The 22,948-nt window shown below is 48.0% G+C and overlaps 1 protein-coding gene across 1 annotated transcript in view; it reads left to right on the top strand.

Moving 5' to 3' along the window:
- Nucleotides 1-21,887, top strand: part of AFF1 (ALF transcription elongation factor 1) — a 101,966-nt gene extending 80,079 nt beyond the window's left edge. Inside the window, exons 11-21 of the mRNA XM_059826794.1 lie at nt 1,618-2,535; nt 5,104-5,201; nt 9,164-9,410; nt 10,448-10,539; nt 11,548-11,611; nt 12,452-12,588; nt 13,940-14,011; nt 14,631-14,724; nt 14,827-14,870; nt 16,252-16,475; nt 19,232-21,887. Of these exons, the coding sequence (XP_059682777.1) occupies nt 1,618-2,535; nt 5,104-5,201; nt 9,164-9,410; nt 10,448-10,539; nt 11,548-11,611; nt 12,452-12,588; nt 13,940-14,011; nt 14,631-14,724; nt 14,827-14,870; nt 16,252-16,475; nt 19,232-19,353 (2,112 nt within the window). The 3' untranslated portion in view covers nt 19,354-21,887. The remainder of the gene's footprint in view (nt 1-1,617; nt 2,536-5,103; nt 5,202-9,163; nt 9,411-10,447; nt 10,540-11,547; nt 11,612-12,451; nt 12,589-13,939; nt 14,012-14,630; nt 14,725-14,826; nt 14,871-16,251; nt 16,476-19,231) is intronic.
- Nucleotides 21,888-22,948: the final 1,061 nt, after the last annotated feature.

The following is a 22,948-nucleotide window of genomic DNA, read 5'->3' as shown; positions in this document are numbered from 1 at the left end:
GATTGGAAGATCCTTCTCACTCTAGTGAATAGCTATTTGACATTAACCATTTTATCCATTTTTTTTTTATTCAGTAAACTGTTCATCCGTGGTGCTCCAGGAGCAAGTTAGCGCACATGGCCCTTTGGTTTAGAGTCAGTTCTTCACATGCAAAAGCACAGACTTACAGGGAATAGTTCCTTCTTTTTTTTTTAAAAAAAAAAAAGTCTCTTATCCTTTGTGTTTGAAAAACCTCATTGAAACCCGTATGATGGTGTAGATCACAAACAAGATAACCAGTGGTAGAAGTACTAGAAAAGGATCAGCGTATGCCACTGTCTGATAGCTACCTACATTATAAACCAAAGTTTACTAAGTCTTTGGGCCATGTTTTGATAGTGTTGGACAAAAAAAATGCTCTTCAGTGGCTAATAACTTAAAATTCTAATGAAAATAAAGCAGATTTCTGTTATCTGAAAAGTATAATGGAATCTACGGTTCAATTTTACTTAAAACCATGGTAAAACCAACCTGGTTTTTAAACCGCGTTTCTAGATTGACTCACTCAAACAAAGCTGAAGACATGTCTTATTTATCCACGTGTTCTACAGCGAGTTGAGCCCGGATAGAGAAGAAAACTAGGGCGGAAGGGATTCATTAGGCTTGGAAAACCTTTCGTGTACTAGGTTTTCTCTTTTCGAGGAAGAGTTGTGGCTCTTCTCAGAAGCGAGAGCTGTGACTGGGGAGAGTCGGTGAGGGCGGAAGCGGAGCTGTGCTCTGATGGTACCCAGATAATGAGCTACGCATTTGAGTGATGTTGACACATACGTGGTGTTTTCAGAACGGGCCCCAGAGAATCATGCTCCCCATTTGCAGCTTCTCTGGTCTGTTTTAGGCTTAGTTGGGTTTGCTTTTCTCATAATTTGTCAGACTACTGTTAGATCAGGCAGGACTTGTAGCAACCACATTATGTTATCTGACCGTGACTCCAGAGGCCTTCAGACCTCGGTCGTTGCTCGTGCCTTGCTTGATCCAGAGAGAGGGAAGTGAGTGTTGGGTCGTGCAGGCGGAGGACTCGGAAGAGGCTGGACTTGATGTGCTAGCCATACAATTTCTTTTGGTAAATGGTTTTCTTTTGGTTAAACCACAGGAGCCTGACAGCCTACCTGTCGGACTTCAACGCGATGTGATAGCTGGCACAGCTCCTCGTCCATTTTGAAAGCGGTGCGGCGTGCAAAAAAACTTCCCAAAAGCGTTGCGAGGACAGCACCGAATCCCGTTTTACAACTGCTGCTTTTTTTATATGTTGTCTGATTGTGCAACGATGTTGGTTAGTGGCAAACCAAGGTGAAGCTTTCATGTAGACTAGTCTCTTCCAGAGTGACAGGTAGGGCTAGAAGAGATCCAGGAGTGCTGCGCAACGCATTTGACTGATCCTATGCGAAAACGAAGTCTGTGTTTCGGAAAGCGAGTGTTGCTGCGCACACGCTGGAGCATTCCCACTGTCTCATGTCTTTCACTTCCAAGCTCTTTTAACAGTAAGGGGAAATTTTATTGGGTTGTGGTAAACTGTGCTAGGATGGAAACAGCCCATAAAGGCATCAGTCTTGCATCCTTCCTTTCTCTTTTTGTCTGCAGCCTGACCCACCAACTTCTAATAAATGGCAGCTCGACAACTGGCTGAGCAAGGTGAACCCGCCCGCAGCGCCAACGGAGGGTCTCGGCGAAATCGCCCATGGGGATGGATGCGAGGAGGGCAAGGAGCAGGGGCAGGGCGTCAACAGCAATTCCTCCCACCAGCACGGCGAGCCGAGGGAGCCTCATCTCAACAGCTCCGGCCAAGCGGCCAGGGCTCCTCAGGACACTCATCTTCCGACCAACCGCAACTGCCAAAAGTCTCCTGTGCATGCCGAGGAGCCCTCGCCCAGGCAGACTGTGGGTATCAAAAGGCCCGGCAAGGCCCCGGTGCACGAGGGGCCCAAGGGAGGCCTGAAGGTGGAGAGCGACCCTGGTCCTTTTGAGGTCAGAGACCAGTCTTCCAGGGACAAGCCAAAAGTCAAAACGAAAGGGAAGCCAAAATCCGGTGACAAAAAAGACCTGAAGCCGACACCGCAAGAGCCCCCGGAGAACAGAAAGCACAAGAGCTCCCACCAGGCCAACGCCAAACCGTTATTGGACCCCAAGCTCATGAGAGACGTTCTGTTTGGCAGTGCCCAGGAGCATGCCGCTCTCAGTCCCCTTCCTCAAGGCCAGGGCACAAGCCCCACCAGGACTAGCGGCCACAGGCCTGCCGTCGTGGCCAGAGAGGATTTTCACAAGGAAAAACTTCCCTTGCCTATCAGGGAGAAGAAGTTGCTCTCGCCAGTGAGGGACTCCCCCGCCCCTCAGTCCCTCGTGGTGAAAATAGATCTCCCTCTCCTGTCAAGAGTCCCCCAGCCTCCCGGGAAAGGCAGTCACCAGAAGAAAGCAGAGGGCAAGGAACATCCCGGCGCAGGGAAGCAGGACGCGGAGAGGAAAACCACGGACGCTTCTGACAAGTCCCTTCAAAAGAGGAAGGTGAGAGGTGGGAGGTGGAGGTGGGTTTGTACAAGGACCAAGGTGGCGTTTGAAAAACCCATGCGGAGAGTTCGTTTCCGCTTCGCAGGTTGGGAGTTGGACCCACTACGCTCCTAGAAAGGTGTTACCAAATTTCTAAAGGGAATGGGTATCAAAACAGTCCACAGATGTTTCTTGTTGGTCACAAATCCCCTCCTGAGCAAACAAAAAGCCCTGTAAGCTGTCTTAACAAATGCTTTGGTGTTTTAAAACGGTTTTTTTGCTGTGTTTTCTTGAAATACTAGTTTTCTCAGACAGCAAAGCCCCAGCCCTCCTATGTCGGAGGAGCTTTCGGCAGCAGGCTGTGTCAGCACGTGGCTGGCTAACCCCCTCATAGCATTTTTGGGTTTCCCCGGCGTTCAACCCAAGCAGAGCATTGTCGGGGTCCGGTGCCCCCTTCCCCTGCGACCCCTTTAAAAGCAGCACGGTATCTGAAGCACCTCCCAGACTGTGCAGTCGTCTGCGCTATCCGTTCAACGTCTGTTGTGGGAGAGCACCTTGCCTGCAGCTTGTGGGGGGTGCCCGGAGGGAGAACCCGCCCAGGCCGCCTCGGTCTGTGGTTTTCGGTTTTGTCCGTGTACGCACCTTCTGCTGCCTTTAGCCATGCCACCTCAGTCTGAGTAGTCTAGTCTTTTCCTCTTCGGAGTCATTTATTTCCATCAAATTCTCGCGATCGCTTGCTTACGCCAAGAGGAATGAATTCTGCAGGTGTGAACCGCGTTATTCCTAGGGGCGATGGCAGCAGCCCCGTGCCTTTTGCTTTTCCCTAAATGCAGGCTTTTAACTGAACGGGCTGCACCGATAGTAACGACCGTCACTAAACCCCGCTTTTGATCTCGGCGCTTGGATAAATACGTAGAAAACGTCTTTGGTTTTCCCTGGAGCTGCTGTGGTGCTAGCAGCGATGCTTAAAAGATGCACATGTCCCGTAAGGGGCTTTCCAGAGACCCCTTTGCAGAGTGCTTCAGCTATAACAGTTGCTTTCCCTTGAATTACAAGACAGCCCTTTTATTTAACAGAGATGGTAGTTGCTCACAAGTGGTTTTTGGAAAGCTGACTCCCAAAGGGGACTGTGAATACACTTCCAGCCAGCTGGTTCAGCCACCCGAAGGCTTGGCTGGAGGGCTCACGGTGACGGGGCGTTCGCTGTGGATATTTCAGTGCCTGTACACCTTTTTGGTCCTCCTCACAGAGCAGGTGGCTTAGCGCGAGGGGGTGAATAACCTTGGTTCCCCCGTGGGTTTCATTTAGTCTTGTCATGTTCTGAACTTCCCATAGTTGTGGGGGAGAATTGGGAAGAGCAGGGAAATAGTGAAGAAACTTGAGAGGCGCCGGCAGTCCCCCTCTTGCAGAGCAGCGGGAGGAAGATAACCAGGGAGTAAATCTGTCGCTTCTCCTGTTGCCTCAGAGACGCAGGAGAGGAGCTATTTGACGTTAGACGCGGCTTCCCTTGCAGTCTGAGAGTCTGATTGCGGGGAAAACCCACCTCAGAGCCTCGCCGTCTGTATTATGTCGGCGTACATCGCTGTCCTCGGAGGCTCAGGCTTCGTCGCAGCCAGCCAGGTCAGGTACAGCTGACGTCTTTTGCGGCAGCGTGGAGCTCAACCCGAGAAACACCTTGAGGACATGATCTAGGTGCCGGAGCCTTGCCCCGAGCACGCTGCCAGGGCTCCAACCCACTGAGCTCCATCACAGTGATGTAAACAGGGATGTACTCTTGGGAGAGAGACAGAAAGTCCTGGAATGCTTTTGGCTACCACCAGGCACACTACGGGTAACGCTGAGTGACAAGTGCAGTTTCTTTTACGTTTTCTTGGCTTGTAGCAAACTACTCTGAAATTTTTCCTTCAGGTGAGTTGACGATTTGCACCGTTTGTATTGTAAGATCTGTGGAGTGCAATGAAAAAGTATTATTTATTACCTCTCTGCCGTAATGGTTCCTGTTCTTCTGGAAGACAATGGCAACGATTTTAACCGACTCTTTAGAATTTCACCTATATCGGATTCTTGTTAATAAAACCAAAAACCCCTGCGTATCTGGGGAATCTGGGTGAGCTAACTCTCCTGTGAATGCAGTTTTTTCCTTCCCTTCGATAAGGCGTATCACAAAACACAATTGCTTGCGGTTCATGACTTTGCCAGGAGGAATCTGAATACATTTTTGTACGATTCGTACTGAGTAGGAGAAAAAAGCCCATCCAGAACAGATGAAATGCTTATTTTCAGCAATGGAAAGTGCCTTAGTTTTGATTACTGTTAGCCACAAGAGGTTGAGGAGTTCCATCCCCACCACTACAAAATAATTAATCTATCCAAGCAAACGTAGATAAAATGTCATTTTAGGATATCTTGCCGTGAGCCTGAAATTTATATCCGCTGTGCTCTGGGTTTCCTTTTTGTCAGTTCCAATATCTTATCTTTTCTTTTTTTTTAACCAGAATCGATCAAACTTAGCTGTGTTGGTCTGTACTTTACATGAACTTTCAAAACCTGAGTGTTTTTTTTCTTTTTTCTTTTTTTTCCTGTTAGAGGGAAGTGGAGAAGGAGATTGATAAGAAGAAAATGAAATCAGAAAAAGAAACAAAACCATTGCAGTCTTCAGCTAACAAAGACTCCAACAAATTGAAGTGAGTATACAGCGGTGGGATGGCAGAAAGATGCTTAAAACTGAGTCTGTCTTAAAAAGGTTAAGGCGAGGAACTGTATCGCCTGTCCTTATACTTGTGAGTTTGCTCATAACATAATGTGCCTTCTGAAACTTCATCTGCTGCAGATTTGTCTTTACATCCTGGAACCAACCATGTGGCTATGGGAATGTAATTTATTCGCCTTTTTATTTGTTGCAGATGTGAAATGATGCTTGGGTGTCACCTATCTTCCTCTTCCTCCTTAATGCTGAGGGTTATGGTTTTAATCATGCAAGCATAAGCTGACGTTGCAGTGGCTGGTCGTCCTCCCGTACTTGGTTTACGCTGCTGCAAAAGCGTTGAATGTTGTGGCATTTGTCCTGATTTCTAACAGTTGAGATGGGAATGAAGATTTCACCATTTTAAACACAGAATCACTAAGGTTGGAAAAGACCTGTAAGACCATCAAGCCCAACCCAACCCCACTATGCCCACTAAACCATGTCCCGCAGTGCCACGTCCACACGTTCCTTGAACCCCTCCAGGGATGGGGACTCCACCACCTCCCTGGGCAGCTTATTCCAGTGTCTAATAACCCTTTCGGTGAAGAAATTTTTCCTAATATCCAGCCTAAACCTCCCCTGGCGCAGCTTGTGGCCATTTCCTCTTGTCCTATCGCTTGTCACTTGGGAGAAGAGACCATCACCCACCATACCACAACCCCCTTTCAGGGAGCTGTAGAGAGCGATGAGGTCTCCCCTCAGCCTCCTCTTCTCCAGACTGAACAACCCCAGCTCCCTCAGCCGCTCCTCATCAGACTTGTGCTCCAGACCCCTCACCAGCTCCGTCGCCCTTCTCTGGACACGCTCCAGCACGAGCTGGTCCATCCTGCAGCTTACGTTGCCGCATGCTCTGATCCATATATCCCACGTAGCTCAAAAAAATCTCTTTATGCTGCAAGAAATGTAATTGCCAGCTGCTCCCATACTACTTTTCCTTCTAAGCTGGTAGACTGCCTGCCTGTTGGGATGCAGGAGTTGTTTCCCCTTCTCCAAACTACAGTGGTGGTAGTCTGTCAGCGGATGATTGCCCTAGATGATCTGGGAGGTGGCAGCTGTTCTGCGGGGAGTAGCGTATGCTCGTTCTGCACGATAGTGTCGGGGTTTCGGGGGATGGCAAGAGAACTTGTCATCTAGTTGAAGATGTCCCTGCTCATTGCAGGGGGGTTGGACTAGATGACCTTTAAAGGTCCCTTCCAACCCAAACTGTTCTGTGATTCTCTTCTGTGATTCTAGGTGAGTAAGACTTGGGAGTTCCACGTATCAATTATTTCTGCTTTCACGAGAAATGGAACTAGCCTTGAAATGCTTTTAAAAAGGGAGTTGGACTAGACAATCTTAAGTCCCTTCCAACCCAAACCATTCTATGATTCTATGAACTTCTTTTTCTTTGCCCACATCTTCCTCATTCTGGGTTCTGCTGTCATACTTACTTTGGGGAATTTTGTGCTCTCACTGCATGGGAAGCGGCAGAAAGCTTGTCATCAGATTCGTGATACTTCACGTGCGTTTAAAGCTCTTAGTCTTTGTAAGGTGAGAAGATGATGTGAACGCGTTTCGCACATGGAGAAACTGAGGTGCGGACAAATTGAGTTGCTTGCTCGGACTCCCGCTGCAGACGGGTGAAGTAGCCCAAAGTATGGCCCAGCAGTCGTGACTCTCGTTCCGTGCCTGAGCAATCGTGTCCACAGCAGAGCGAGTTCTGGCAGCCTCTTGGGAAAGGATACTGCGCTAAGTGTAACTGCACGTCCATAAATTTTCACTTGGTGATCGTTGCTTTTTTCTTAATTGGAGAGGTCCTGATGGAAGCAGAAAGTCAGGTGTTAATGCTGATGCTGTCTGCTCCCTCAGCTGCTTTCGCTGTCACCGGTTACAGGCTTGGCATAGCACTTACCGGCTGGCTGCCGGTGCACGCGGTGTCTGTACTAGGTGGGACCTGTCTTCTCCCAGCTGAGAACACAGAGGTGGATGTGATGGATGTTGCAGAGCTCTGTTTTCTCGCCTTGCTGCCGTGCGAGGCTGCCGAACTGGGATGCTTCAGAAGCAGGTGGATCTGCAGTTCCCCCTTCCTCGAACCAAACCGAGATGCCGCAGTGCCAATAGGCTTTTCACTGTGAGTGGCCCAGATTTGTCTAGGGGTAAAATGTGCAAAGCCCAGTCCAGAAAACAGGTTTGTATGTATAGGTGGGTAGGTGTGGGGAGCATTTCCCTTCTCCACTAAAATCATCTTCTTGTCTTGGTCTTTTTTGGTATGTGACCGAAGGGACACACAACCAGCGTGCCTTTTGAGTCATGACTCTGGAATTTCAGGTGGCCTTTATGGCCAGGAATTCCTCATTTATTCCAGCGCTGCAATTCCAGCAGTGCTTCCGGTAGATCTGCTGAAACTTACCCCATAATTTGCGTACCGGTGTACGGCCAGCGTTTTGGCTAGGTCTTTGCTAAAGCGAACGCTTCCGAGAGCGTGTCTTCAGACGGGCAGCGTTCCCGAGAGGGGAGGCTCGTGCGTCAGTTCTGGACTACTGCATGCAATTCCTGCTTGCTTGTGGCTTGAATTTGAGGTATTGACTTGGATTGGTATGTAGCGTTGTGGTTTGTGTCCTGACAATACGAGTAAACTGCTTTTCTGCAGAGACAACTCCTGAAGCGCTGAGACGTTGGGGCTAACATTTAGTTGGGTGAAGGGATATTTCAGCTGTGGTAATGATGGAAGGGCTTTAATTCTGGGGTTCGTTCCTCCCTTCTTCTCAGTGAAAACGAGCACCCCTTTTAGCCGTGTTCTGGCTTTCGGAGTGGGAAGGATAAGGATGCATTTTTGGGGAGAGAGGGCTCTGGATCAGGTCAGGGGATGCTCCTATGCTCTGTGTAAAATAGTCTTCTCTGGAGCGTCAGCCGTACCAAGGTAGCAAAGCTGGGGAGCATGTGTGCAGGGAGTAGGGACTGTGCCATGGGCAAAGTGGGTTGTGGAAGAGGGGAGAGGACTGTCCCATGCACAGCAGGATGAAGCAAGATGTGCAACGTCACGCTTCGGTCTTTTCTCGCTGGGTTTAATTTAATTTCCTCCTCTTCTGATGTCGCAGTCCGTGAGTTGGGATTCACTGCTGGGTGTTTTCTTGGAAACTTTGAGAAGCTGAATAAAAATGATGTAAATGAGCAGTAATGAAAGAAGGTTTAGAGCTATATTGGTGCCGTTTAGAGCTGTTGGAGTTCCCTGGTAATCCTAACATCAGATGATCAGAAATCTGCTACGCCACCGTATTATTGAATGTGATAGTGTCTGCCATTTAAAAGCACAGCATTTTAAGTCTCTCTCACTTGAATCCTCTCAACTTTGTAAGTCTTGTCTAGTTGAGCTGGCAAGTTTTAAAGGAACAACTCGGTTTAATTCTGTCAAAGCACGTACAGGATCAAGTGTCAGGGTGAGTACCTCTGACCGTAGAAGATACCTTCTACCATAACGGGGAGAGAGAGGCAGTGCTGCAGTTCCTTTGCCTTGTTGGGTGATTTGTCGCAGGGAGATTTGTCGCAGGGATTTTAGTTGCTGTAATTACCTCTCTCCCTCTTTCAGTGAAAAGGGGCTGTGTTGGAGGGATGCCTTTTTTGCAACATCCTGATGTTCTGGTTGCAAGTCTTTACTCCAAGGACGGGTCCTGAGGCTTGTTCCTACTTGAGAAACAATTTGCTTGTATGTTGTTGGCAGCTGAAGATGTGGTATCTAATGCACAATGAAGTCCCTGAGGTTTCATTTTGCTTTTGTTGGGTTCTTTATGTTAACAAGTCATCTCACACTTCCAGAGAAATTTAAATGGAATTGGTACATGATGTAACTAAGTTTTTAAAAAATCCCTATGTTGTATGTACACCATACTCATCCCAATTGCTGAATTCACTTCCCATCTCCAGAGCATCAAAAGCTTCATCTGAAACCCAGAAAAAAGATCTCCTGCTACCCCCGCCACTGCCACCCATGTCTCCTGCACATCCCGCACCAAAGTCAACCAAGACGATCCAAAAGAGACCCAGAAGCGAGAGCGGCGAGCTGCCTGCCACGGATAACACTGCCAGGAACAAGAGCGACCACAAGGATCCTTTGTTCTCCAAGCACAAGAAAGTGGAGAGAAATCACGCTGAACTGTCGAAGGGCATCAAAGTAGGTACCCGTTATAACTGGCGGGATGTTGCCTGCGACCCGTGGGTGCTGTGTGATTCTCTTTAGAAAGATGCTCTGAGGATATTAAAAAGGAAGGAAGATAAACCAGCCACCAGAGAAAGCTCTTGGAAGTATTTTTGCCCCTTTAATGGCTATCCGTGACCGTGTGTTGCTAGCCCGTACGCCTGCGTTGTAGCTTCTCTGTTGACTTCCCATCATCTGTTTTCACCTCCCCAGTGAAACACAGTGAGAAGGGGTGACCATGCAAAAACCAAAGGCGAGAGAATCATGTTTATGGTAGTAACTGTTCCTGACTGTAGGCAACTGCAAGTACAGTATTGGTGTAAAAATAAGTGCGTTTACAAAAAGAAAGAGGGGATTGCTTAAAAAAAAGAAACAAGCAACCCGTGGTTTTGACTGCAACCTGGTATAAGGCTTTTATAGTTTGCTTACAAAATTGTTAATGATCCTTGCAGCTGGATCTTTGCGTTTTTGGGTTATAAAATTCAATTATACTGCTGTTTTACTGGTGCCTGGGAGTGTGTGGTCTAGGATGTTGTCATGTGTGTGTTAAGCCAGCCTGTGCACGCTGTATTAGCTGGCTTCTAACGGCTTGCTTTTTCCTGATAATGTAGTTGGTAATGGACAATCAGCAATTGCTGTGTGGTTAAGCTGGAAATAAGTGTGAAGGGATATTACCCGTTCCTGCCTTGGCTAGTGCTCGTGAAAACTGTGCTGCTTGCAGCCTTACTGCTATCTTAGCCATTGTGCAAGGAAACCTGCTACTTAATTTTTCCGTGCTTGGGAGAAGTTTGAATGGTATTAAGCTTTACTAGCAGTCAGGTAAGAAGCCAAGTTTCCATTTCCATTATTGGAGGGCGTGCTGGGGAAGAAGGTGAGAAGAGGGGGAGCGCCTGGAGAATAGACTGTGCCTGGGAGTAATAAACATTTTCTCTTGAAATGTAGGCAAGCCAGGCTTTGGGATTGGTTTAGGTGTGTATCTCTAACCAGCTTTCTCTCTGCTCTGTGGTTATCAGGGATCTGCAGAGGATGTCACAAATCCTTTCCCAGTGCCTTCTTTGCCAAATGGTACCTCCAAGCCAAGGAGACCTCAACTCAAGTTTGAAAAGTAAGTTTTTGTTTTACACCCCTCGTCCGTACTTCCTGAAGACAGCAAGCAAGGCTGGCCCTGCAGCTACCCTGGCTTCTGCGTCTTCATGAGTACTTCTTCTGGGAGGAAAGAGAGAGGGAGAGATGCCTGAGACCTGCCCTGCACTGCCTTCTCGTGTCTGGGACTTACCCGCCCACCGCAAAGCAAAGGTCTCATTACAACAGTTCTTGGTTTGCGGCAAGCTACTCTAGAAATTAGGTACTTTTTAACTCTTGAGAGGAGGCGTCTCTTGTGCCCGCCTACAAGTGATGGGTTTTGATTTGTCTGATTCTTGACAAGTGGAAAACTCCTCTGTGACAAGGCGCTGGGCAGGCAACTTTTTCTGAGAGGGCACAACTCTTTACTTGCTCATTTTGTTGGTGCGCAAGTGGCTGTGTGCCATTTGCACGGCGAATAGATTATCCCAGTGCACAGAAATGTTTGGGGTCCAACTTTATCATCGTTTATGTGTTGATTGAGACCAAGACCTATAGAAGCTTTGGTGACCATATCTCTTGTAAGCAGATAACTTGAATGCAAGCTCTTTTGGTCTGAGATGAGTGTGTGGTACTGCAAAGTTTACTGTACGTTTCAACCAAAATGTATTTGTGGTATCGTACTTGAGGAATGATAGGAGATCACATAACTACTGTCTTTCCATGGGAGGGAAGAAGTAAACTTGGCCGCATAGCAGCCTAACCTCCGCTGGTTTTTTATTTTGAAATGTAAGTTTTCAATGTTATTCTGACATAAATTTTTTAAGAAATCAATTTAAGCAGCATTCAGCTGCTGTGTATTTCTGAACATGCAGACAACATTCATATAGTGACTATCATGATTGTAACGTGTGTTTGATAAGGCTGTAACAGGCTTACCAAAACAGGATATTTGAACTCATAGCATCCTCTAGATATGAAGGTAAAATTGATAATTATCCTACCCTTCTTTCTCTGTTTTCTATTTTTTCTCGCTCTGTCCCCAATTCAGACAGCATCCAGTGGAATACTACATAGAAGAGGCCAAGAGGCTGAAGCACAAAGCTGATGCAATGGTAAGTCTTGGCCCTGTGCTAGAGATGTTAACCAGCTCTTGCGTTCGGACCTGCGTGCGTGTGAATAAGATTCGCTGGTTAACATCAGTTCCATACTCCATACTTGGACTATGTTCAAGTCATATGTGGGGAGGCTGTCTTTATTTGCCAGATGTTCAGACGTTTCCCTTTGTTATAAACACATCTAGAGAATATGCCTAGAGAATAGGATTCAGAACTGACGTTGTCTGAGGTTAGCAGGCCTCCTGGCTTTGCAGAACTATCATGAAGTCCTCGGAAGATACACGGAACAGTTAGTTTTAGGACAGTTGACTCTGAAACGTCAGGATCCTGACGGTAATTGTGTTGCTGGTGAACAAGTCTTGGAAGTGCCCTTTGCAGATGTAACTGGCTTTCTCCGCTCTGTGCCGTTTAACAGCGTGCGTGAATGAACGTAATTTTTTGCTAATTATGGCTCAGTCGGATAATGTAAATTTGCTGCTTGCCGTTTACCTGTGAAAACGAAGCGAGGGAGTACTGCATGGGAAAGGCCCATCTGCCTCTCGCGAGGCAAGCCTCCACGACCAGACAATAACGTCCAAAAAATGTGAAGATAATAAATTACTCGAGGGAAACATTGAGCAAGAGTATGAGATACAAATAGCTAGAGCACACAAAGCTGATGAGTGGGACCGCATTAGGGGTTCTGCTGAGAACCCTTTAATTATCACCCGGAGACCTGACTTGCATCTTTTTCTTTCTTCAAATCCTGCTTAACTAGGGGGGAAAAAAGGAATTCAGGTACACTTGAGAGAAGTAGTTTTTGTCTTACTCTAAAAATGAGAATTTTCTTCCCAATAGACCGACAAGACTGGAAAGGCCTTTCAGTACCTAGAGGCCACCGTTTCCTTCATTGAATATGGGATTGCCTTGGAATCGGATGCGTCAGCACCAAAATCAGCTTACAGCATATTCAGCGACACCATAGATCTCATCAAGTAAGCGGTTTTCAAAGCGTGATGTTTAAGCAGCATGTTTGGAGGGGAAGGGTTAGTTGCATTGCTCGTTTGCAACTGTGCCAGCTCTGGATTCCCACCATGGAGTAGAGTTTGGGTTGCTGTACAAGCACGAGATGGACAGACCACCCAGAGGCACCAGAGACAAATCCTTCGGGATGTTTCAGCGTTGCGTATCAGAAGAAGTAGGCGCCATGTCCTCAGCATTTGAGCCTTGTAGCTGAAGTACACCAGAGGACGCTGGTTATGACCAGGAACGTGTGTGTATGTGGCACTGCGGGACATGGTTTAGTGGGCATGGTGGGGTTGGGTTGATGGTTGGACTTGATCTTACAGGTCTTTTCCAACCGTAGTAATTCTGTGACAATCAAGGACATGAAGGAGTTTTTACTTTATCCAGATCTGAAGTTGCTTTTGCATGTGAGCTCAGCAGGATTTCAGTTAAAAGAAGCAAAGCAGCAATATAGCGTGTGGAAGAACGGTTTGTGCCCCAAAGGTCTTGCAGCTCAATTGAAGGCAGATTTTACTGGTTTTCTCCCACGTGTCTTTCTACCAGTACACTTTATTGGGGTTTCTTTTAGCAGCCTTCCCCATTTAGTTTCACAGCCATAGTAGATGTATGTAGATAGTAGATAATATGACATATATAGGAAGCGCAACCCAAGGAACCACGTGTTGGATAGGAGAGAGACAGGCACCAGTTTATTCATACTGAAATTACAGGTTATGTGAGTGTTTTCGAGAGCTGATTTGAATTCTTGCATTAGAGCTGAAACAGCCGTCAGGTCTGGGTTTGGTTTTTTTTTTTGTGGTAGACTTCAAACTTCTTAAACTACATTGTTTGCTTTCTGGTCTCGATGGACTGTATTTCCAAGATGCTGTTGTTGCTTTGTTTTCAAAAAGGAGATTTACTTGTTTGGTTTTTCTTGCCAAAAGAAACATTTCCGCTAAGATGTCTGTCTTGTCCAGAAACACTTGAATTAATATTTCACCTTCGGTAGCGGGGGCACCTCTTCTGGGCCCCAGACCTGTACCTGGCCCATGGCAGGGAGCATCTACTTGTAGGGATGCGTTGCCCGTTGATCAGTGTAAGAGGAGAGGGAGTCGCATAAGGGGCCAGATCTGTTCCCGCTGTGTGGAAAACAAGGCATTTTGAGACGCCGTCCTCTGCTCAAGATCATACAAAGCACTCGGTGCCAGGGCTAAGAACTCGGGGCAGGTTTCCTGACTTCCGGACTGGTGTTTGAGATAACGGCATGCACTGGTTTTTCATGAACAGTGGGACTTCAGAGCACTGATGGCTGACAAGATTCTGTTTCTTTTGTTTCCTTAGGTTCATCATGACATTGAAATCCTTTACGGACTCCTCAGCATCTTCACATGAAAAAATCTTTGCCGTGTTATGGTGCGTAACTTTTTCTGTGCCTTCATATTCTGTTTTTAGACTTGATAGAGTGAAAGACCTGTTACTCTCAGGGGCGAAGGAATGAGTTAAATGGGAATCAAGAGTTCTGCAAGGAAAAAAAAAAAACACAATATAAAAACCAGAATAAACTGGAACATCTCTAAAAGTGAGCCGGGATATCACAAGGGACCACACGTGGAAGGCACAGGCTCTAAAATTTGATCTGCTGGTAACTTGAGAGCGCATAAGGGCTTTCACCTAAGGTGAAAGAATGCGATTTGGCTGCCCATGTTTGAGCCGTGTAACTGAAGCTGTAGCTGAATATCGCTGAGGCACTTCTGGACGGGGGCTTACTCAGCCTGTGGCACCTATAAGAGGCTGGGCACCTCTTTATATAAAAGACCACACGTGGCCCTTCCTCGTTTGGTTTTTTTTTTTTCCCCTTGTGATTTTTTCAGAGTCTTGTTTTTTAAGATGAACAGACGGAGGAGAAATTCTGAGCTTTCTTGACTTTGCAGTACAGCTGATGCGTACCTGCCCTTGTCCCCCAAGGCTGACCACTGCTGAGCAGCCAACAACGAGCGTGAACACTGACCTTTGGGTGTGTTTCTGTTCACAGCATGCGCTGCCAGTCCATTCTGCACATGGCAATGTTTCGTTACAAAAAAGACACTGCAATAAAGTATTCCAGGATCCTGAATGACCACTTCAAGGTAGGGCACGCGTATTACTAAGCTGCCAGCTGGATGGCTGCGGTGGTTACTGACGTCGGCTGAATAGCCCGAACCTAACAAGAGTTCTGTTCCTTGCTGCAGAGTTCTTCCAGAGTGACGCAAGCACCTTCTCCATGTGTTGCAAGGTAAGGTTTAAAAATACGTACGTTGGAATGTGTCTATAAGGTGTGAGTGAAAGCAGGAGCCGGAGTATTTGAGTTGCAAGCTGCATTTGAGAGTGCCTCACCACTCGCTCTTTCTTGCCACCTGGAATCATACTGTTAGGGGACATGAGTATGTTTCTGCTCTCTCTTCCCTGTCTTTTCTCGTTGGAAAGGGGTTTTTTTTTTGTTATGAGTCCCAGAGTTACCGCGTATCAAGCAGAGCAGTTCTCCACCAGAGAAGCGGGTCAGAGGAGCAAGGGAAGGTATCGTCACTATGCTGTTTCAGAGCCCCTGTTGTTGTCATCTTTGTTCTGTTAGAGATCCCCTGAGACTTAATGGGATATCATCCCCATCTCCCTGGCCGCTGTCCAGTAGGATTATGCCTTCACCCTGCGGTAGCATGACTTTGAGACGATGCTTTAATATTTTTCTCTTTCGCTCAGTCACCAACTAAGAAAAAGAAACTCATTTGCTAATTTGTGAGTTACTGAGCATTTTGTCCTTTCTGTGTATCTGCAGCTACGTTGCTGTCTATGTGGCAGCAAAAGTAAAAGGCAGGCTGTCACATAGCAGTGTTTGACCCCATGCCCAGCAGACTGGGCCTGTGTTTTAATGACAACGAGTAAGAAAGAGTTTTTCTGTGTGCTGTGGTAATTGCATTTGGCAGGTAGCTACCCGGCTGCACGTCCGTCCCTTTTTAACTCTGTGGTTGAGAGAAGGTTGTTTGGTCTTTAATAGTGATGCTGAAATTCCAGGTATTTTTCTGCCACCTTGCACAGTGTAGTTTATTGGGAAGTAAATGGTCTCCCAAGAGCAGTGGTGGAAGCCCTCTCATACCAGTGACTAAAATTAGGCTGGGTGAAGTGGCGGGGGTGAAGCGATGCGACGAAGCCAGCCTGTGTCTGGAAGGCAGGCAGCTGGCCGCATTTAGCTTCCCTAGGTCTATAAATAAGTGTGTGTAGGCTGACCTGGCTGCTTTGACTAGCTGTCAGAAAGCTCCAGCCTCCATAGGTGGGGAGCTTCAGCATGCCTGAAATGGAAGTCATTAGGAAAAACCACCTAGATAATCTGGTGAAGGCTTCCCCAGGTAGGTGTAGGTTTTGGAAAGCGGTTGGGTGGCCCTTCCTGATGTCCGGTCCCTCATTTTTCTTTGTCAAGAGGAGTCCTTAGAGTCGCAAATGACTTCAAGAACCTTGGCCTTGCGCTCGAAGGACAATTATTTGTTACCTAACTGAACACACCTCTTTTCAACACTCCACTCCGTACTGGATGATAGCGGAGAGCTCCCGGCATAAGACGGTCTTGAGGCAAGTCTTTTAGCTCTGACGTGAAACATTCATGATGGTGTTTCTTTCTCCTGCAGAAGCACAGGCATGCCTTCTCCTCTTTCTCCAATGCCCTCTCCTGCCGGTTCTGTGAGTTCTCAGCCGGGATCGAACGCTAGCAGCGGCAGCAGCATTGGCTCTTCAATCACTGTCCCCTATAACATCCCAAGCATCACCTCTTCCTACGTCAACATCACTTCCTATATCCTCTATGCGTATGATATTTGGGAACAGGCTGATGCGCTGGCCAGGAAGAATAAGGGTAAGTTTTTTGCCCTCTGGCTTTCCCGTCTTATGTGGTGTTGTTATGTGTATGTACTTGCTTACATCCTAACGCTCAGCGTAGCAAACGCCGTACCTAAAGATCAAAGCATTCAATATGTTGAAACAGACAGCTATAGCATATTGGCAGGTTATTGGCACAGATACTCGATGGCGATACATTAACGAGTGTTCCAATTAAAAGGTTGTCTTGGCATCCTCAAATGCCTAAGAGCTAAGGGATGAGGGTATCAAGTGCAGGAAACCAGCCAACTCACTTCGTGGTAACACAAGAAGCATAAAGGGGCGTTTTTTGCTGTTTGTTTTTCCCTTTGGGGCGCTTAGCTTTTCTGAGTTGGTTCACTTTCTTTACAAACAGCTTTTTGGCCTGTAGCCTTGTGTTTTAGTTTGTTTGTCAAACTTGCAGGTATTTTTGTCTTGAAAACGGTGAAGCTGGCTTCTCTCCGTAACGGTGAAGCTGGCTTCTCTCCGTAACGGAGAAGCTGAGCAGCACTTGAATTGGAGTCCTTGCTGGGCACGTGACCAGTATTTCCCAGTAGCGCTTTCGAAAATCGCTGCTACATTTTTTTACTTATTTTCCAGTTTTGTGGTTAAAACTGTTGTATTGCCCTGTGGCGCAAGCAGTGGTGAATAAGCAAAAGCCCTAGAGTGGGTGCAGTTCAGTCTGTAACCTGCCATCCCACGTGGCAATTGTAGCATCATTTTTCATAAAACGCCAAGTTTTGCGAGCTGCTCTGGGCGAAGGGATGTATTGCCACGATCTGTTGGCGAACTTGCAAAAGAAAATAAGCACGATGTGCCTGTCGGAAGGCGGTAAAAATACTCACGCTAATGAGGCAGCTGCTGAAATTCAAAAGGCTTTGCAAGTCACCTTTGAATAAAGCAACTCCAGTTGTTGGCTGTCCTCTGAGCAGATCTGTGCTCGCAGCAGCCATTCACGTGTAGTATTTTGGATTCTATCCTCAAAAGGCGGAGAAAGGACTGTCGCATAGAAGGAGAGGTGGATGCTGCTGGTAAGCCAAGGGAACGAGTCATGGAGGAGAACCTGTGGGCAGCCCGAGCACGATCTCGCATCGCTCAAGACTAAATTCAAAACCTGCTCTGTGTTGCCGTTTTAATGCGGGGGAACGATGAGTGGAGTAGTAAATACTCTCAAGGGAGTGGATCTGTGCAGGAGAACGGTAGATACGTAGGCTTGGCAGTTGTTGGCAGTGTTCAGGACGGTGGGGGAGTTTCAGAAGCGGAACTTGTTGATATTCAGTGTAACGCATAGATGCGAAGAGGTGCAGAGAGTGAGTACATAAAACTGAAAAAAGAGGCCACATCCTTGATTCTTTTATGCGTTTCATAGGGCAGAAGAAGAAGAGGAAAGAGGAGTGGCCCTCAGCTATCGAGTTCCCTTAAACAGGGGAGTCATACGTTAGGGGAAAGCAGTTAGTTGTAACTGATGTCCGAGTCACTTGTGCAGAGCTGAAGCGCTTTCTGGCGGGTCCGCAACCAGGTGCTTCCAGCGCAGGACCCAGCTCCTCGCCATAATTCAGAGCAGCGCCGTGGATCAGGAGGCTGTAACGGGTTGTTTTCCGGCTTCTGATCTCCCAAAGCGAGGACGAGCTGAGGTCGCATGCGTGCGTGTGAAGCCGCTCTCCTTTCACACGGTGCTGTGGTCACAGATCAGATTATCTTCTGTTTGCTCGGGCAGGACTCCTTGTCTCTGCTTAGAGCTCTTCTGTTCCCCATGGAGGGAATGGATACCCATTTTGTGAACAAAAGCAGGAAAATCAGGGGAAATGTGTTCTCTGCTTCTGAATTGGAAAGTATTAGAATGAAAGCATTGTGCTGTCTGCTTCTGAAGAGTTCCTTGCACAGCCAAGCAGAAATTTTCAGCCTCCAGATTCAATCCTTGTGTGTAAAAAAAACAAGGAGAGCTGAGAACGGCCGGTTTCCGAAAAGGTACCTGGCAACACCATCGAGGCTGGAGGGACTGAGGGACTGGGACAAGCTCATGTCACTGGGAGGCAGGTCACGCAGGAATGTCTTGGCAAGGTGACTGGAAAGGAAGAGGTAACTCACTGTCACCTGCCTAGACGATTGCCCGCACGGAGCAGGGCGTGCAGCCTGCCGGCACCTCCCGGCAGGTTCAGATACGCCGCAGGAGCCACCTCCTGCCCGTGCGGGAGGAGGAGCGCGGTGCCTGAAGTTGGTGGCAGGACAGGAGGACTCTCTTAAATCTGCCTGACGTGCCCAGCTATAAGCAACCCAGATGAGAGCTGCGTAGCCTGGCAAGCTATATACATTTTTAAACCTGTTCAGTTGAGAAATCGTGATGTCTCCAAGGTTTGCGGATGGATGGAGGAAAGGGACCAGTCCGACGACGGCTGTGTGCGCTTCCGGGCATCGCTCAGAAAGACACTCAAATTTGGCCTCTTTAAAATCTGGGGGAAGCGCGCGGCAGGGACTGGGGTGCGAACACCCAAACTTTTGCCCACCTACCGCGGACTCTCGATGTCCTTTTAAAACCGGCGCTTGGGGAGGCGGTTCAGCGTGCGTATGCGTGTGTGAGTGCCTTTTCCTCTCACGTGCCCTGCCTCGTGTGCTTGTGACGCTTCCCAGCCTTCCGCTATTGCTGAGCTCCCTGCGCTAACAAAGCCTTTAACGGGACTCGCTGTTGTCGCCTGTCAGACGTGCCTGTTGTGTGAAACCAACCAAATGTTTTCTCTCTCCCTCCCCTTTTTCCAGAGTTTTTTGCTGAACTCGGCACAGCGACGTGCGCTCTGGCACTGAACAGTAGCATGACCGAACTGGTACACTACACTAGACAGGGTTTACAGTGGCTGAGACTGGAAACAAATACGCCTTAACTGGTGCTCAAGGTGGTTAAGTACCTTAAACTTTTTTGCACTTTTGAAGCCTCAGAAACAGTCTGACTTGTTGAATCGTTGGATACAAAGCACCTGCAAGGGAAAATAAATCAAGGTGGAAGGGATCTGGTTACACTGGAAAAACTTGGAACTGTGTTTTTAAGGTAGCGCTTTGCTGCCTTGAAAAAGAAGAGACGGAGGAAAGCCTCAGCGTTGATGGCACCTTCCTTTAAAACGACGAAGTGCAATGAATTGTCCGAATGGCTCAATGTATTGATGGTCTATAAACATTTCTATTACGAATAACCAGCAGGACAATAATCACACATGAAGAAGTGCCGACAAGAAGGAAATCTGCCTCCAGAGGTTATTATGCAACATCCCCCAGTCTGCAACAGCTGTGTGCCCAGAAGACGTGTCAGAGAAGTGGTTTTGCGAGCACGGATGCAATCTTCGGTGTCTTTGTTCCTCAGGCGGCAAGTAGCAACCTCATCAGCACCGAACAGCGTTACGTTAGAATAAAAACAGCGAAGCGGTCTGCCTTGCCTGCTTTCCAACCTCACCCTCTTGCATTTGTCAGCCAGCTGCTGTCCTGAGAATCGGGGGAAGCCGCTGCCTTCAGTGCTGCAAGGTCGCTTTCTAAGTCATCGCTGCTTTCGTCCTCCTCCTTGCCGTGCACTCACGCGTGCGCTTAGCACCTGAACTATGTTACTTAAGAGTCTTGCTCGGTTTAAGCCTTGTACGCCAAACACAGCCGGGGTGGCAAAATGACCAGGTATGGTTGGAAACAGCTCTGCCTCTCTTCTGCGCTGGAAGGACGTCGCTCAGGCCGAAGCCTCCTTTGCCGGTTGCTTTTTGTCCTTTCGATGGGTGGGGGTGGACAGCTGTACTGGGGCACTGTGATTGCTTGGACATTGTTCTGAGTCTGAGAGCCTACGTGGGGAGGAATCGCTTCGATTAAGGAGGGACTAACTGGCTGAATGCGGAACATAAGACAAATTTTGCCTTTGGATATTTGCCTGCAACCGTTGCTGGTCTCGGTGAATATCTAAGAGCAGGATTTGGTACCAAAGTAGGGCATCCTTCCCGTGGGAGATAACTCATGTGCTCTTTCTCAACCAAACTACAGGATGGGCCCAACGACTTAGAAATCTGTCAAGGGAACACGAAAGGGAATAATTAGCTGTTTGCAAGCATTTTTTTTCTTTGTCGGGAGCTGCGTTTTTGAAATTGCGATTTTGCAGGTGACGGTAACGGCGAAGGCAGCATCCGCGGCATTTGTGTATTCAGTAAGAGGACACCCTTCTCTACCCAAAGATTCCTGTTGTGTGACAGCAGCGTCCTGCCGTCCTCGTATCTAATAGTGTGCCTTAGCTCTCTGGTCCCCTCTCGCATCCCTCGCCCTATCTCTGACAGACCCGTGGGAGAGGCGAAGAGAAGGATGGTATCCCAAAATAATTGTGCTTACAGGAAAGAATTAGCTCCCTTTCCCACGTAATTTCAGGATGGAGGAACGGGTCTGCACGAGCGCAGCGGTACCCCCTTCGTAAAACACCCTGCTCGTGGTTTTTGAGGCTCACGAAAATGGACGGTAAAGAAATACCGGCAAAAGGTCTGCATTTCCAAAAGCAGTTTCTGTAGAAATGGCCCCTGCCAGGGGGAAGCCCGGAGTCCTCTCACCTCTGGGAGGAGGCGGCGGGAGCCTGCCGCGGCTCTGCCCTAGTCCCGAGCCCAAGGGAGCTCTCCGCTTGCCTCCCCTGGCAGCGCCGGACCCCCGGCACCCCGGCTGGGTCTTCCCGCACCTTCAAGGGACTGTCCTTTTATGTTCACTTTATTAGAAGCCTTAGTGCATTTCAGGGATAAGCTGTCCTAACCAGTGGAAGGAAGGTCCATGTCCCCCCAACCCATCCCCGTTTTACTTATCAAAGTTCACTTGCGCTCCTCCTCGCGGGAGGAGCGACTGCTCTGAGTGAGCCAGGGACAGAGAGAGAATCAGCGTTAACTGTTTTGTTCTCAGGAAGCGTGGGGATAGCCGGCCGGCCTGAAGGCTTGACGTGCACTTTGGAGCTCGATTCCAGACTTAAGGGGTCGATGCCGTCTTCTGACTTTGTCTTTAAACAAAGTTATTTTTAGGATCACCAGCTGAGGAGGAGGAGGAAGGAAGGAAGCTTTACTGAACCTGAAAACCGCTGTGGGAGTCTGCAAGAACCGTAGCAGAGTGTTAGGGTTAAGCGTAAGGTGAAGCAAGGACGCGGGTGTCGTCCCCGTCCCCCCCCCCCGGTACTTTCATTTCGCGTACGCCCATCTCTCTCCCTGCCGCCAAGCCGGCTTCCCGTCGGAAAGCTCACGCGAGGGCGTCGGGCGAGCGAAGTCAGTAAGAAGTGACCCAGAGAAGGCAGATGAACCACTGCCCTTTGCTGCTTTACAGTTGGGAAAAGGCAACACGCGCTCCGCTACCGTGCGGAGGCGGCCGTGCAAGGGCTGCTCCCGCTCCCGGGGCAAACTCTCCCGGGCTTCGGAGGGAAGGAGGTGGCGGGCAGTTGGTGTCACAGGCGTGGTGGGGGGGCTGGCTGGGGGCTCTCATTTCAAAAGCCATCTGTGGAAGCATCAGTACTAAGCTACATAGCAGGAAGCTACGTTTTGTTTCAGGTCATGGAGAAGACTGTTTAAATAATAGGTAATTTTTAAAAAGCCATCGTATTTCGACCTTGAGCCAGGTCAAAGGCCTGCGAAGGGTTGGGAAAGATGCTCATCGTTTTCACTTGGGCCTGTTCAGGCCTTTAAAAAAACAACAAACAAACAAAAAAAAACCAACCAAAAAACCCCAAACCAATACGTAACAGTGGAGGAAATAGCATTTGCCATTAGGAAACAAAACCACGAATCCAAGGAAAAACAGAGGTGCTGGTCGAGTCCCAGAAGGAGAGGAGGCAGCTGTGGTGGCAAAGCAGCATCATTTCCATGCAATATTTATTGAGAAGAAATAATACATGTGTTGAAATTGTCAAATGTTCTATTTTTAAGATGCCATTTATTTAATAGTTGAAAACCCCACTTACACGGAGACGGAGATCTCTTCTGTAACCGAAAGTCGAAGTCTGACTGCAATGTCCTCGGTTTTGGTTTTGTCCTCTCCCCTCCCTCTTGGTTCCCATTATAAATCTGTACATCTTAAACTTATTTTGGGGGTGTACGTCCCTCTTGTAAATAACTTTTTCTGCCCTGTGTGCGATGGAGTTTCCGAGATGGGTGATTCATTCATATGGGGAAATAAACAATAAATGAAGTGGCCTGTTTGTTATGAGTTGTTGCAAGAGTCCTCATGTTCTCAGCTTCTTGCAGAGAAATTGTGATTTGCCTTTTCTCTCTGAACGGTCTCAGTGTTCCCCTTCTGAATGAGGTTTAAGTACGAATTTCTGTACAAGGAGTCTCTGTTTCAATTCCTCCCCTGTTTATCGCCCCTTGCCCTTTCCTTTAGGAACAAGAACGGGTGCGAATCTAGATGCTCCGAGTGGCAGGAGGGTCACGACTCAAGACATCTGCCTCCTACCCTCCCAAAACGGATTCGGGGAAGACTCTGCTGGGGCCGGCCGCT

The sequence above is a fragment of the Gavia stellata genome, chromosome 19 (assembly GCF_030936135.1).
Source record: "Gavia stellata isolate bGavSte3 chromosome 19, bGavSte3.hap2, whole genome shotgun sequence".
NCBI classification, from domain to species: Eukaryota; Metazoa; Chordata; class Aves; order Gaviiformes; family Gaviidae; genus Gavia; species Gavia stellata.
The sequence above is the reverse complement of the archived record's forward strand: the minus strand, read 5'-3'. Positions and strand labels throughout refer to the sequence as shown.